Raw genomic sequence first — 12,877 nt, forward strand, 5'->3', positions numbered from 1 at the left:
CGCAAGTTTCTATTCTAGTGGATCTACGCCTACTCCCTCGGATGACTTGGAACCATTCGTGTACAAAATTTTATAGCTTGGATACAGTGATATCAGATGACCAAACAGGCCATTGAAGATTCTAGGACCAAAATTATCCTTGCTGTGAATCGTTAGAGATCTATTTGTGGGCAGCGATAGAAACGTCCATGTTGGGAGAGTTGTGAAGTTGGAGATGTTAAGTTTATCTACATTCAGGTTGATAATTTATTCATGTCTATAACCTTAAAGAACTCGTCTTTGAAAGATCCTGCCCTACATGACGGTGTAATGGGTCTCCTAATGGACAGATTTATTATTTTGTTGCTTTTTGGTATGGAGTAAAATCAAAAGAGGCTGCTCTAAAAATTAGCTTGAATAGTCTATATTTAAGCGGTTCAATACCAGCAAGACATTGTAGATTAACAACTAGGCTAGATTTATATTCTCCAAGAGCCAGTCTCAGGGCATGATTTTGAACAAGTTTGAGACTTATTATAGTTTTATAAACATGTAGAAGAAGAAATGGAAGTCTTTGATCGAAGTAAACACCAAGAAACTTTGCGCTCTGTTTAACAGAAATTCGTTGGTTATTCAGAGTCAAGGAATGAAGCCTAGTACAATGACGTTTTCTGCAAAAATGCACTATTGAATACTTTGTAGGGGATATTGTGAGTCCAGTTGACAGGACCATTCAAATAACTTTGCATTATCTCAGAAGCTTCCCTGGGATCTGAACAACAGAATGCCATGATATCATCTACAAATAGCCTCAAATGTGTAGCATTAATGGATTGATATTGTTTTTAGTAACATTGCCATAATTAGTGATATAATATATATAATTATTTTTATATTCCGTTAGCCCTCATATGCCATATCCTCAAACTTATTCAACAACCTACAGTTAGTTATTTTTCTCTAGAAATAATGTAGATGACAAAACAACGAAATGGCAAAATGATACGAAATCTGACAGAACCAAGGAATTTTTATTGACGCATTAATTACAATTTACTTTTTTCGGTGCCGTTTCTTTGATGGCCTTTATTGTTTTTTGTTCGCCCTTCACAAACTCTTCGCCTAGCTTTATGTATTCCTTGATAAAGAGGGCGGCTTTCTTCAAGCAGTGGGCCTCGTAACCATTAATGTTCGGCATGTGAGACGACATTATACCATGTCGACCTATTGTGAATGAATTTACAATCTGTTAGTAGTGGCTACTTCTGGAGAATCCCAACCGTATTCGGTAAACTTGGTAGTTTCCGCCTAACTATGCAACGTTGCCATTTAATTTCTCGATTGTTGATCGATTTCAACGTACTACAACAGCCATTTTGGATTTGACCCTGGCCTTGGTAGGATAAGATGTTTATAAACGGTTCTTCATATTACATTTTTTATATTATAGGGAACGAAAGATAAATAAAAAACATTTAACTTGGGTCTCAACAGAAATTTTAGGTTCGATGATATTAGGTTAATTGGTGAATTCAAGATAATTTATTTTATTTATATTATATTCTTCAAATATACGCATAATTTTTAACAACTGGCAACGTTGCAAACTCAAATCCTTGGGCGCATGCGAGATTATCCAGAACTAGACTCTTCTTAATCTTTTGGACCGTCACTGCTACTTACCTAGCCTTACTATCGACGTCATATACGGCAGGAACTGGCCGATGTGTCCGGTCTGCTTGACGAAAGCGCAATCCACGCAGTTCGTCTCGCCCGTCATAGCTTTCAACTGGGAATTGACAAAACGCGATATGGCCAGCGCTGAAGCCAGACAGGGGGCGTTCCGATCGCCGTACGCTTTGAGAACCTCGTCTTCAGATATTATGATCGAATCTTGGATGAGCTTGTGATGTTGCTGGTAAAAATGAATTAAATGGTAGATGATGAACTCGATAAAAAGTAACCTAGTACCGGATGGACTCCTTCCGGTCTACTCTGGGAGACGCAGGCGACCAGACAATTTTTTGACAGACCCCCCACCACCGGACACCGTATCTCGGCTACGTTCTGGCCACTTATTAAGCCGATGAAATAATTCGACCTCATGCAAGCCATCGATGAGACTCCGATTATCTTTCTGTGGTCATAAACACCGGCTCTTTTATACTCCTAGGTTAAAGAATAGTATGAGGAGAAAGAAATAACGATACAGTCGCCTTACCTCGGACGCTAACGGTACAAAAGCCTCAATTGGTGGCTTGGCGATACAAAATATGGTTTTGGGACAGAATTCGATACAATGCAACGTTGCAGCACGGACACTATCAACATTCCTCTCGAATAGTTGCGGTACACTTTCGTTACATTTCATTTTACAACCTCCTAAGGTTATAACTAGATCCGAGTCCTAAAAGATGTTTGTTATACTATACCGACCACTAACGTAATAAGACATACCATAACCGCATTCTTTAATACTGACAAGCCACAGAACGATTTAACCTTCGTTTTTGTATCTATGTGGCTCAGATCCTCAGCTACGCAGCAAATTGAGCTGTCTTGGTCGTAAAGACGCAACTCTGTAATGTGCGGACACTGTTTTAATAACAAGGCAGTGTGTCGTCCTATTCTGTGACAGCCATCTAAAAACCTCAATTTAACTTACAAATGGTTGTAATATATCGTAACGTTACCTAGTATGGTGACAGTATATCCTTTTTTATTACCTTGCGAGCAGTCGGTGTTATACAGACCTTTATTCATCACAAATATGCAGTTATGCTTGATTTTTCGTTGTAATATTCGAGAAAACATCTTCACTGAGGATTTTGGTTGAGCTTAGTTCGAAAATAACTGACAATCACTTTTGAAGAATGAGTGGTGATAGTCGTTGTCATTTTGATGGTGCCGCTGTCATCGAAACGAAAAAACTAACAATAAACTAGTACGCTACTTGTAATACCAATTATCAAATTCTGAGTTAGCTACTAATTCCAATGGTTGATCCATTAAGTTCACATTATTTTAAATTACGCCGAAAAAAAGCAATTTCGCTTGGTAGCACAGTAATTTAGACGCAGCTTCGGATATGCCCAATGCTCCTGTCAATGATCTGGTGTTATATCCGTGTTCCTTTGTCACCGATCACTATTTTCCTAATATACATGAAGAGACACTGAAAAATAATCCCATATATCAACTAATTTCAAACTCAATTATCTTACTGTCTCTAGTCAATCGTCTTCTAAAGACTAATTACTAGCAGGAAAACTATAAAGTTATAACTCGTGAAGGCTGGCTCTAGAAAATGTAATACGAAAAAATAGAAAAGAAAAACAAGCATATAATGGACACACCCAAAAATGATTGCAAAAAGTTTGTTCTACAAGCAGTTCTTAAGGTTCATTTGTAACAGAAACATCAGAAGAAGAGTTTGACGACGGTGATCGATTTTGTACTCGTTAATTTTTATACGAACAAGACTATTGACATAGTGACGGGTGTTCTAGTTGATGATATCAAAACTAAACTATTACCAGAACCAAAAACATGCAATAAAACTAAACGTGGAAACTCAAAGTACACGTGCTATTTTTTGGTTTATATATCACGAACAGTGGATGTTTAAAATCCCACGTAACTTTGACTCTGAGTTGATCATTGCAAACATAATAATTCTAGCCCGTTATAGGTTAAAATTAACTATTAGCAATAAATATATGATAATAATGAAAAATACATTTCTTCAGTAAACCCGAGGATATTTCTTTCCTAGCCTAAAAAGTTTACAGGCCAGCCTTTTGTATTTATTCATGACTGTTTATATTTATTTGAAGTCATGTTGACACGAACATTTTTTCATTAGTGCTTTCTAAGGCTTCTTTATTTATAAATTAAATCTAATGGGGGTTTCGACGATCAGATCGAATGAAGACATAAATTGACGAACCTAGTAGCACTATCTTACGAATATATTTAACATCAAATTCCTACTTAAACCAAAACTTTGTATGGCAATAATATATTGTTTCAACCCCTGTTTGAAGTTAAGGTGAGGTAATGGTGAAATAATAAAAATCGACGAGGAAATTTTAATAGTAAATGTAATATTAAATAAAATTAAATGAGACAGGTAAACTGCTACAACTAATACATAAAATACGAAAATATACAAATGTTATTACCTTTAACGAATGAAATGTAAAACTATAGAATACATTTTTTATGTGAGGCATAAAACGAACCCACCAGGAATTATGGATTTAATAATCACATAGTATAATAATAGCCTCTCCTGGTAATGAAAAGTAAAATAAAAAGTGTATAAAAAATATTCATCGACGAGGAAAAACAGTCTTCCAGTTACTTTCACTAAAGTACGAGATTAGCTAAAATTAACCTATGCACCACACATATCACAATTTTCGGGGTTACTTAACGAGCATACAATGGCCGCCATGTCCTCATCCTCTTGAGAGATCTTCGATTTTCCATTCTCCTTCACTATCTCATTATCGGAACCGGGCTTTAATCCGTTCTTCTTTGGCGACGATTTAGAGTCACTATTGACCAACAACTTGGACTTGTCGACCGTGAATTGAATGGGGTTGGCCGCTGGCTTGGTCCTGAGATAATACATACCCGTCTTCAGTCCCTTCTTCCAGCCGTAGAAGTGCATGGAGGTCAAGACGCCGTAATTGGCTTTCTCGATGTGTATATTCAAACTCTGGCTCTGGTCGATGAAGGCGCCCCTATCGGCGGCCATATTAATGATGACCTTTTGCGATATCTCCCACACGGTCTTGTAGATGGCCTTGATGTCCTCGGGTATGCCCGGTATGTTCTGGATCGACCCGCGATTGACCAAAATCTGGTTCTTCATGCAATCGTCCCACAGTCCCAGATCCGTCAGATCCTTTAGGAGGTGCTGGTTCACTATCTGGAACTCCCCGGACAGGACCCTCCTGGTGTACACGTTGCTGGTGTATGGTTCGATGCCCTCGTTGTTTCCTAATATTTGCGCGGTCGAAGCGGTTGGCATCGGAGCCAGCAACAGGGAATTCCGCACCCCGTGCTTCGCGATTTTCTCTTTCAGAGCGGCCCAGTCCCACAGATTCGTGGGAGTCACGTTCCACATGTCGTACTGGAGGATGCCTTGGCTAACCGGAGAACCTTTGAAAGAAAATGGCATAACAAATATTCTCGGATAAAGAGTCAGTTTTACCTTCATATGTCGGGTAGGTTCCCTGTTTTTCAGCCAGTTCACAACTGGCCTCTAATGCTCCATAGTACAGGGTCTCGAAGATCTGTTTATTGAGAAGAGCTGCCGGTTCGCTATCAAAGGGCATTCTCAACAAAATAAAGGCATCGGCTAAACCTGAACAGAACATTCAACATTCTCATATTCAGATACTCATTAAGGAGGAAAAACCTTGTACAGTTTACATATGTTTTCCTAATTTTCAAGATAAAACATTTTTAGAATAAAGTAAGAGGAAAAGTGCAAATATTAAATATATTTACGAAGTTCATCATATCAGCATCAGTTATCAGAAGGCTTTGCATACTGTAAACAAGTCAGGAAACCATAGCGCACTTTTAGAGACTTAAGGCTCTATGAATGGCGATTTGTCATATTCCAATTATCGGCTTTGGATTCAACGGATTAAATGTGTGATATTGATGTCAAAGAACGGCCTGAAAAACCAAAACACTTGGAAGACAATGAGCAAAACTTATCGAACGAAAACCCAGCTCAAACTATCGACAAATTTTTAGACTGCAAATGGGAAATATCTATAGCGAATAACAGACAAGTCATCCTTTTGCATGAGCCACACCTTGCAAAAGTTGTGAAAGATAGCCTTGCTGCAAAAAAAACGAATGTACTGTCAAACCCATCAAACTCACTAGGCATAGCACCTTCTGATTAGTACTTATTCGGATCGAGGAAGTATGGCTTCGCTGACGCACGGTTTATACAAAAATATCAAACAAGAATGTCGCTATCTAAAAATTATCAAACAGCATTTGTGTACTTATTTAATTCTAGACAACTTATATTCAGTAATTTTATACACGCAATTAGGAGCCCTAGTACTTTGGTTTATTGCTTTATATTGCTATTTAAAATCATAAAACAAAACAAACGACTAATAAAAATTATTAAAAAAATCTAGTTAAAAGTCTAAAAAATCTGAAATTTATTTTATAGTTCAAAATGATGCGATATGCGGGTTACAACATATGTAAGAAAAACTACCCTACAAAACAAATGTTAAAATGAAGATACAAATGAAATCTATCACTATATAGTTGCCTTTAATGTGCTATATACGGTTACTATAAGGGTTAAGTGGCGTTCAGATGAAATGTTTTTACGCGATAAATTACCACGTATTTCAAGAAAGATCCCTCCTCCTTCTCTAATTATGACTTTTTAATACACTATAGTAATTAATTCAAAAGAAAATATTATTTCCATAGCGAATAAATTGGGAGACTCAGAGAACAAAGTTATATCACAAAGTACCGGAAAAATTGTTATAATACATAGATATGTTTATCTATTTTTACAATATAATTACTTCAGTTTTTCTTTATTTTGTTCATTATTTATTGTTTTTTGTATACTATATAGTATTTTATTATACTAGACCGTATAATTAAAATTATTTAATAAATATGTCCTATTTTATATTTTTTATTGTTATTGCCTTCTCCTTAATAAATACACCAGCGCCGCGATAAAAATGGTAAAAAAGAAAATAACAATGACTTAAGAACGCTCCTAGACTCATCCCATACTAATGATGGTATGAGCGCAAATGAAGAAAAACTAAAAACTACTTGTAGTTTATGAACATTTGTTAAGGGATGATTTACCACAAAGATGCTTGGATGCTAATACCTAAAACGTTAACAAAACATTTAATGAGATAATGTGACGATTACATCCAACACACACATTGTACACTTAAATACATCCCTTGAATATTTGATGAAGGTATCACCTTCATTCTTATTAATAGACTAAGCCAAAATCTCGGGTGGCTCGCCACCAGACAAGATAGCAAAAAAGTTGTTAAACAGCTTACTTTATTTTTAATTTTATACTTTTACACAATTTTAGAAGTTTACCCTTGCTCTGCTCATGTCAGGAAGATTTTTTGGATGGGTTTGATTTCAGATCTTTCATCATTTGATAAAAACAAAATTTTGATTTTCCCATAAAATGATGTAAAAAACTTTAAAATGATTTGAAACAATCACTAAAAATGGCTCCAAAAGGTTTTCCCCCTTAACAGTAGCTTTTACATGCAAAAACCAACCTTGTATCCCAATTCCAATAGGTCTGTTCCTCATATTTGAATTGCGAGCCTCTTCAACAGGATAGTAATTGACGTCTATGATTTTATCCAAATTCTTTGTTACCACCTAAAATATATGAATGAGCAGACTCGTTTTAAATCTGTAATATCTGGCATACTTTAGCTATTTCTTTCAACTTCTCAAAATCGAATGTCTTTCTGTCTGACGACACGAACATATTCACAGCGATCGAAGCCAGGTTGCACACGGCGATCTCATCGGGCGACGTGTATTCCACGATTTCCGTGCACAAATTACTGCTCTTGATGGTGCCCAGATTCTTCTGATTCGATTTCTTATTGCAGGCATCCTTGTACAGCATATACGGGGTGCCGGTCTCCACTTGCGACGCTATTATAGCTCGCCACAATTCTTGAGCGCGTACCTGCCTGAAAAATGAGTGTACCGCGTTAGGTTACATGAAAAATGACCTTACTCTATGATCTTACCTGATGAACCGTTTCTCACTCTCGTATTTTTGATACAATTCCTCAAATTCCTCCCCGTAGCACTCGGATAACCCGGGACTTTGATGGGGACACATCAATGACCATACTCCATCAGACTCCACTCGTCTCATAAATAAATCTGGTATCCACAAAGCATAAAATAATTCCCTAGCTCTGAGTTCATCTTTGCCTGAGGAGAATATATGGATTAAACGCCACGTTATCATTAGATGGACGTTCACAATATACCTGTGTTCTTTTTCAAGTTTAAGAAATCGAATATATCAGCATGCCACGGCTCTAGATACACGGCGAATGCGCCAGGTCTTTTATTCCCTCCTTGATCCACATATTGGGCAGTGGTATTAAATACTCTTAACAGTGGAACTAGACCCTTTGATTCATCGTTAGTTCCTGCTACGTATGAACCTAAAAATATGTATTGTAAACGAAAAAGATGAAAAAAATTAAGAGGAACAAATTCACAAATAGAAGAGAGCAACAAAACTAAGGAATAAAGACAAGTTATCGAGACCGAAGATACTATCACATTTTTTTTCTCCCTTTTTATACTAAAGTCTCCCTTTTACGAACGAGTGTTTATCTGGAATGGACCTAGTTTAACGTAGACTTCGAACCACGGTACTCGGCATTAAGCCTACCGACTGGCCAACTTAGAGACCATCCCAGAAGACTTCCGGTCTTACCCAGCCTGGTTACTGGCGTGGTTGGGCTGGTTATTCTCTGTCGGATTTTCCACTGTTGCTTAAAGAAATTTACGATTACAATCACAAACATACAGTACATCCATCCATGCCCCAGTAGGATTTCAACCCGCGACTACCGCAACCGTAGGAGGACCATCATGTCGCCTTGACCACTGCGCAGGCTTATCAACAATTTAATTGGCGTTAAAAGTTTTACAAAGTAGTTTAACAAAGGTGGCAGGAATATCTGTCAGAAACTTTCTGTCAATTACAGTAGCAGCTCTTAAAAACCAAAAATAATTATACAGTTATGATTAATCAAGTAGTAGCTTTATGGATCTTTTGGAATTGATCAGTATCTATTAACACAATTTCCTTCACGCCCATCTCGAAAATTAAACAGAACAAAGGCATGAAATAATGATTAAGAATCTGCATAGTTCATTTTAACCCATATAACGCTTAAAATAAAGTTGAAAAAGCAAATAACCATTAAATATATTTACCATGTCAACACTTAAAAAAATTTCAACCATATATTCAGTTTAGCATTTTAATACGATCTTGTAGTATTATTGATAGTAAAAACAATATCAAGTAATTTAAACAAAAAATACTACACTGGCTATAACTTATTCTTTGAGGTTTGAGAATTATTATTCCCAAAGGTCTGAATTATCCAAATCCTTGGATGTGGATTACTTCAACCAGTGAAATTCATTAAGATAATGCCTTGAAAATAATAAACTAATTTTACCACAACAATTTAAGAAGTTGTATAGGCCATTATATAGGTATTATTACGATATTGAGAATTGAAGAATTAAAAATTGAAAAGCACCATCAATCAAAAAATTCACGATGCAAAACTCAACAGTCAATCAATAAAATGACTCGCGACACTCACTGTGAATAGTAGCATCAAGTACTCAACCTGGAAATATATTAAATGTCTGAAATGGAATCAATAACTATATTTTCGGTCTTTCCGCAATTTATTAAAAGTAATATTCCAGTAGATGTACGTATAAATAAATTGTAAATAAAAAATAAATAAATGAAGGTTGTTAGTCACTCCAGCATTAAATTATCAACAAGACTGTGACAGATTGAAACTGACTATATCAAATAGACATGGTAAACATGACATTTTATTGTTTAAAAGTATTAAAAGATGTCTCATTCATTTTACTCATCCTGTTTTATATAATTACTTAAATGAATTAAAAGAATAGTAAGTGTTATGAGTATTTTTCTATATCTTGATAAACTTTTTCAACAGTAACTGAATCATAGTTGAAGTAACATTACCAAAACATTATCAGATTTGCAATTTTCATCAAAGAATTTAAACTTACATACCTACATACGCCAACATTTATACGCCTCTTCAGAAACAAATTGAATCTTATAAATTAGTTTTAGTTCTCTTTAATCATGCCCAATTAAAAAAAAAGTCCAAACTTGAATTAAAAAATTAAGAAATGAGAACCAAAATATACATTACTCCTACCTTTTGCTCTAACATTATGCATATTAACACCAATTCCACCTGCTGTCTTGGAAATAAAAGCACACTGAGTTAGACACCTGTAAATGCCTTCCAGACTATCCTCAGGTACTGTAAGCAAAAAACATGAAGACAATTGTGGTTTTGGTGTTGCAGCATTGAACAAAGTTGGACTAGCGTGGGTAAAATATTTTTCAGAGAGCAAATTATAAGTTTGTATAGCTGCATCAATATCTTCTCCATGAATACCTAGAACATCGCCAAATTTAACACCTCAGTAATATCTTATTGTTGTTTACTCACCAATAGCAACTCTCATTAGCATGTGTTGGGGTCTTTCCACAATTTTACCATTAATTTTTAATAAATATGACCTCTCTAAGGTTTTAAAACCAAAGTAAGAATATGAAAAATCACGGTCATATATAATACATGAATTGAGACGATCCGCATTTTTCATTATAATGCCATAATGGTAATCAGAAATCATTGGGGTATGTATCTTAGTTTTATTGTTCACCATATTATACAAATCCTCTACAACTTCTATAAAACAAAAAATGGATTCATGATCAACTATCAAGGAGAAAGTGATATTTTAACTTACCACTAAAATGTTTCTTGGTGGCCTTATGTAAATTTGAAATAGCAATTCTGGCAGCTACTATGGCATAGTCAGGGTGATTTATCGTCATAGCAGCTGCTGTTTCCGCAGCTAGTGTATCCAACTCTAGAGTAGTAACCCCCGGATATAGACCACTAACAACTTTCAATGTTATTGACGACTAGAAATATTATTAAAATTACATAAAACCACTGAAATCACTAAATAGATAATGAAACGTACTGGATCTATAAAATCCATATTTAAACCGTAACACAGCTTTTGAATTCTGGAGGTGATTTTATCGAAATGGACATCTTCTTGCTTGCCGCCTATATAAAAACGATGTTTGATCATAAAATGATTTTCTATTTTCTTTAAACTTACTTCTTTTAATTACATACAGTTTAGGCGCCGGTTTTAACCCAGTCATTTTTGTATCTAGACAAGATTAATTTGTTACAAAAAACTTACAGAAGCTTTCGTGTTCCCGCAGAAGTTTTCCCGCGATTCAGTCTTCTTCTTTTCAAGTAGTTGGAAAATGGCTACAAAATAGTTACACAATTTTTATTTATTAACATTTTAATATTATTTTTACGATTTAATCTGGAGTTGTTAAAATATAAAGAACCAATAAAAACATGTTAAAAGAAGAAGAATATTATTGGAAAAGGGAAATCTAATTGATCAGCACCTTATTTTACCAATATGTATAGTTGCATAACTAATATGTTTTATTATATCCCAATGTTTTGTTATTCAACTCTTCACACCTTAAAATGATAATGTTAAGATAACGATCAATAGTAAATCGAACCTCTATAAGTACAAATTTTAAGTATTATATTAAGTATTAAATTATGTTGTTTAATGAATATATTTAATGAACATAATCTAAAAATGTACCCGTGAATGAATTATATCCGTTGATTCTTCTTTTTTGGCCGTTGGCTTTACATGTTTCAATGTTTTTCAAATAAATCTAGTGAAATGTTTCGATTATGCCCAATACTAATATTAAGAAGATTGACGGATTCGATATGTGGATAACACAAAATACGTTATTTAAATTATCGCTACTATAATTTCTGTCTTTCTCTAATTTATTAGAAATTATTTAAGAAGGTTTTCCTTCCTACAACTGAATTCTTCGAATTTCTACGTACAAATAGCCACAAAAAATATATAGATTAATTCAGATCATTAGTATATTTTATACTGAAGCTCTTTTAGTCTAAAATATAGCAAATGATGTTAATACTTAATTGTTGTTAAATATTTAATATTGGAAATGGAGTTATATACAGAAATATTATAGTGCAATAAAACAAAACACATTATCAAAGGATAATATTAAAATAATTCAACTAAGAGCATTTTAAAATAAACTAATGTAATTTGGTGAATTAATGATTTGAACGAACGAAGTAAAGAAAGAAAGAAGTAATGAAAGAGTAGGGGTGGGGTGGGTAGGATATCACTTCTGGTTTTCACGGCCCCACTTTTTAGAGGTCCATATTCGAAAATGTAATAAACCAAGATATAAATTGTTACTGAGGCAGTGATGAGATAAATATAAATACTTCACAGAAAAACAATCGCAGAATTATTATGAAAGTTATGATGATGTGTCTGAAATCTTCAAAAAAAGATTAAAACGTTTAACGCTTTACGATCTGATTAGTGGACAATAGAGTAAGATATTCATCGTGACAGAACGTGATTCATTCAAAAGTAGATTTTACATGAATAGGAATTTAAGAGTTATAATGGACTTGAGAATTAAGTAGAATAATAACAACTTAGTAATAACTTATATATACAAAAATAGACAAATCATTACTCCAAAGAGATAAAGATTTCTTAAAGGTCTTCCCTATAGTTCTTGCTGCACATACTATATTATTATTAGGAGAAAAATAATAAAACAATAAAAAATAATAAAAACAAGAACTATGTAAAATATTTACCTTATTGTAAAGCTTCAATCAGATTAAGACATAACAGACTCCATATAATAATTCGAGCAATACTACATAATAACACTATGGCTTCTACCAACACCTAAATAGTATAAAAGAAATCCAAAGTTAGAAACTAAATTGAACAATCTTTAAAATATTGATTATTACAAAAACATGATAATTTAACAAAAACCTTTAGACAAACACTGGCTTATTAAATTACTGATCAATAATTAATCTTACCAAACTGCAAGAGTCCCAAAGATAACAAACGCCTTCTAGTTCTAGGTAAG

The 12,877-nt window shown here is 34.4% G+C and overlaps 2 protein-coding genes across 2 annotated transcripts; both read right to left on the reverse strand.

Moving 5' to 3' along the window:
• Positions 1-991: 991 nt before the first annotated feature.
• LOC143205284 (malate dehydrogenase, mitochondrial) lies at positions 992-2,889 on the reverse strand. Its single transcript, XM_076418504.1, has 6 exons — positions 2,673-2,889; positions 2,437-2,621; positions 2,201-2,386; positions 1,951-2,148; positions 1,663-1,894; positions 992-1,203 (listed from the first exon to the last, which is right to left on the reverse strand). The coding sequence occupies exons 1-6, from the start codon at positions 2,791-2,793 to the stop codon at positions 1,022-1,024; spliced, it is 1,104 nt and encodes a 367-aa protein (XP_076274619.1). The 5' UTR covers positions 2,794-2,889; the 3' UTR covers positions 992-1,021.
• Positions 2,890-4,064: 1,175 nt separating this feature from the next.
• On the reverse strand, positions 4,065-11,286 carry LOC143205283 (ribonucleoside-diphosphate reductase large subunit). Its single transcript, XM_076418503.1, has 12 exons — positions 11,219-11,286; positions 11,008-11,165; positions 10,864-10,952; positions 10,624-10,801; positions 10,320-10,562; positions 10,020-10,265; positions 8,049-8,228; positions 7,800-7,989; positions 7,469-7,739; positions 7,311-7,416; positions 5,204-5,356; positions 4,065-5,151 (listed from the first exon to the last, which is right to left on the reverse strand). Exons 2-12 carry the CDS (start codon positions 11,051-11,053, stop codon positions 4,379-4,381), a joined length of 2,475 nt encoding a protein of 824 aa, XP_076274618.1. The 5' UTR covers positions 11,054-11,165; positions 11,219-11,286; the 3' UTR covers positions 4,065-4,378.
• Positions 11,287-12,877: the final 1,591 nt, after the last annotated feature.

This window comes from Rhynchophorus ferrugineus, unplaced genomic scaffold (assembly GCF_030347505.1).
Source record: "Rhynchophorus ferrugineus isolate W39M unplaced genomic scaffold, kcgeb_rfMv2 rfM11, whole genome shotgun sequence".
NCBI lineage: Eukaryota > Metazoa > Arthropoda > Insecta > Coleoptera > Curculionidae > Rhynchophorus > Rhynchophorus ferrugineus.

Excerpts from the sequence above, each read along its gene's own strand:
- LOC143205283 (XM_076418503.1), bottom strand. The coding sequence starts at position 11,053 with ATGACTGGGTTAAAACCGGCGCCTAAACTGTATGTAATTAAAAGAA. Across the intron at positions 10,563-10,623 it reads CACCAAGAAACATTTTAGTG|AAGTTGTAGAGGATTTGTAT; the intron begins GTAAGTTAAAAT and ends TTTGTTTTATAG. Across the intron at positions 8,229-10,019 it reads GCATAATGTTAGAGCAAAAG|GTTCATACGTAGCAGGAACT; the intron begins GTAGGAGTAATG and ends ACATATTTTTAG.
- LOC143205284 (XM_076418504.1), bottom strand. The coding sequence starts at position 2,793 with ATGTTTTCTCGAATATTACAACGAAAAATCAAGCATAACTGCATATTT. Across the intron at positions 1,895-1,950 it reads GACCGGAAGGAGTCCATCCG|CAACATCACAAGCTCATCCA; the intron begins GTACTAGGTTAC and ends CATTTTTACCAG. Across the intron at positions 1,204-1,662 it reads GACGTCGATAGTAAGGCTAG|GTCGACATGGTATAATGTCG; the intron begins GTAAGTAGCAGT and ends CATTCACAATAG.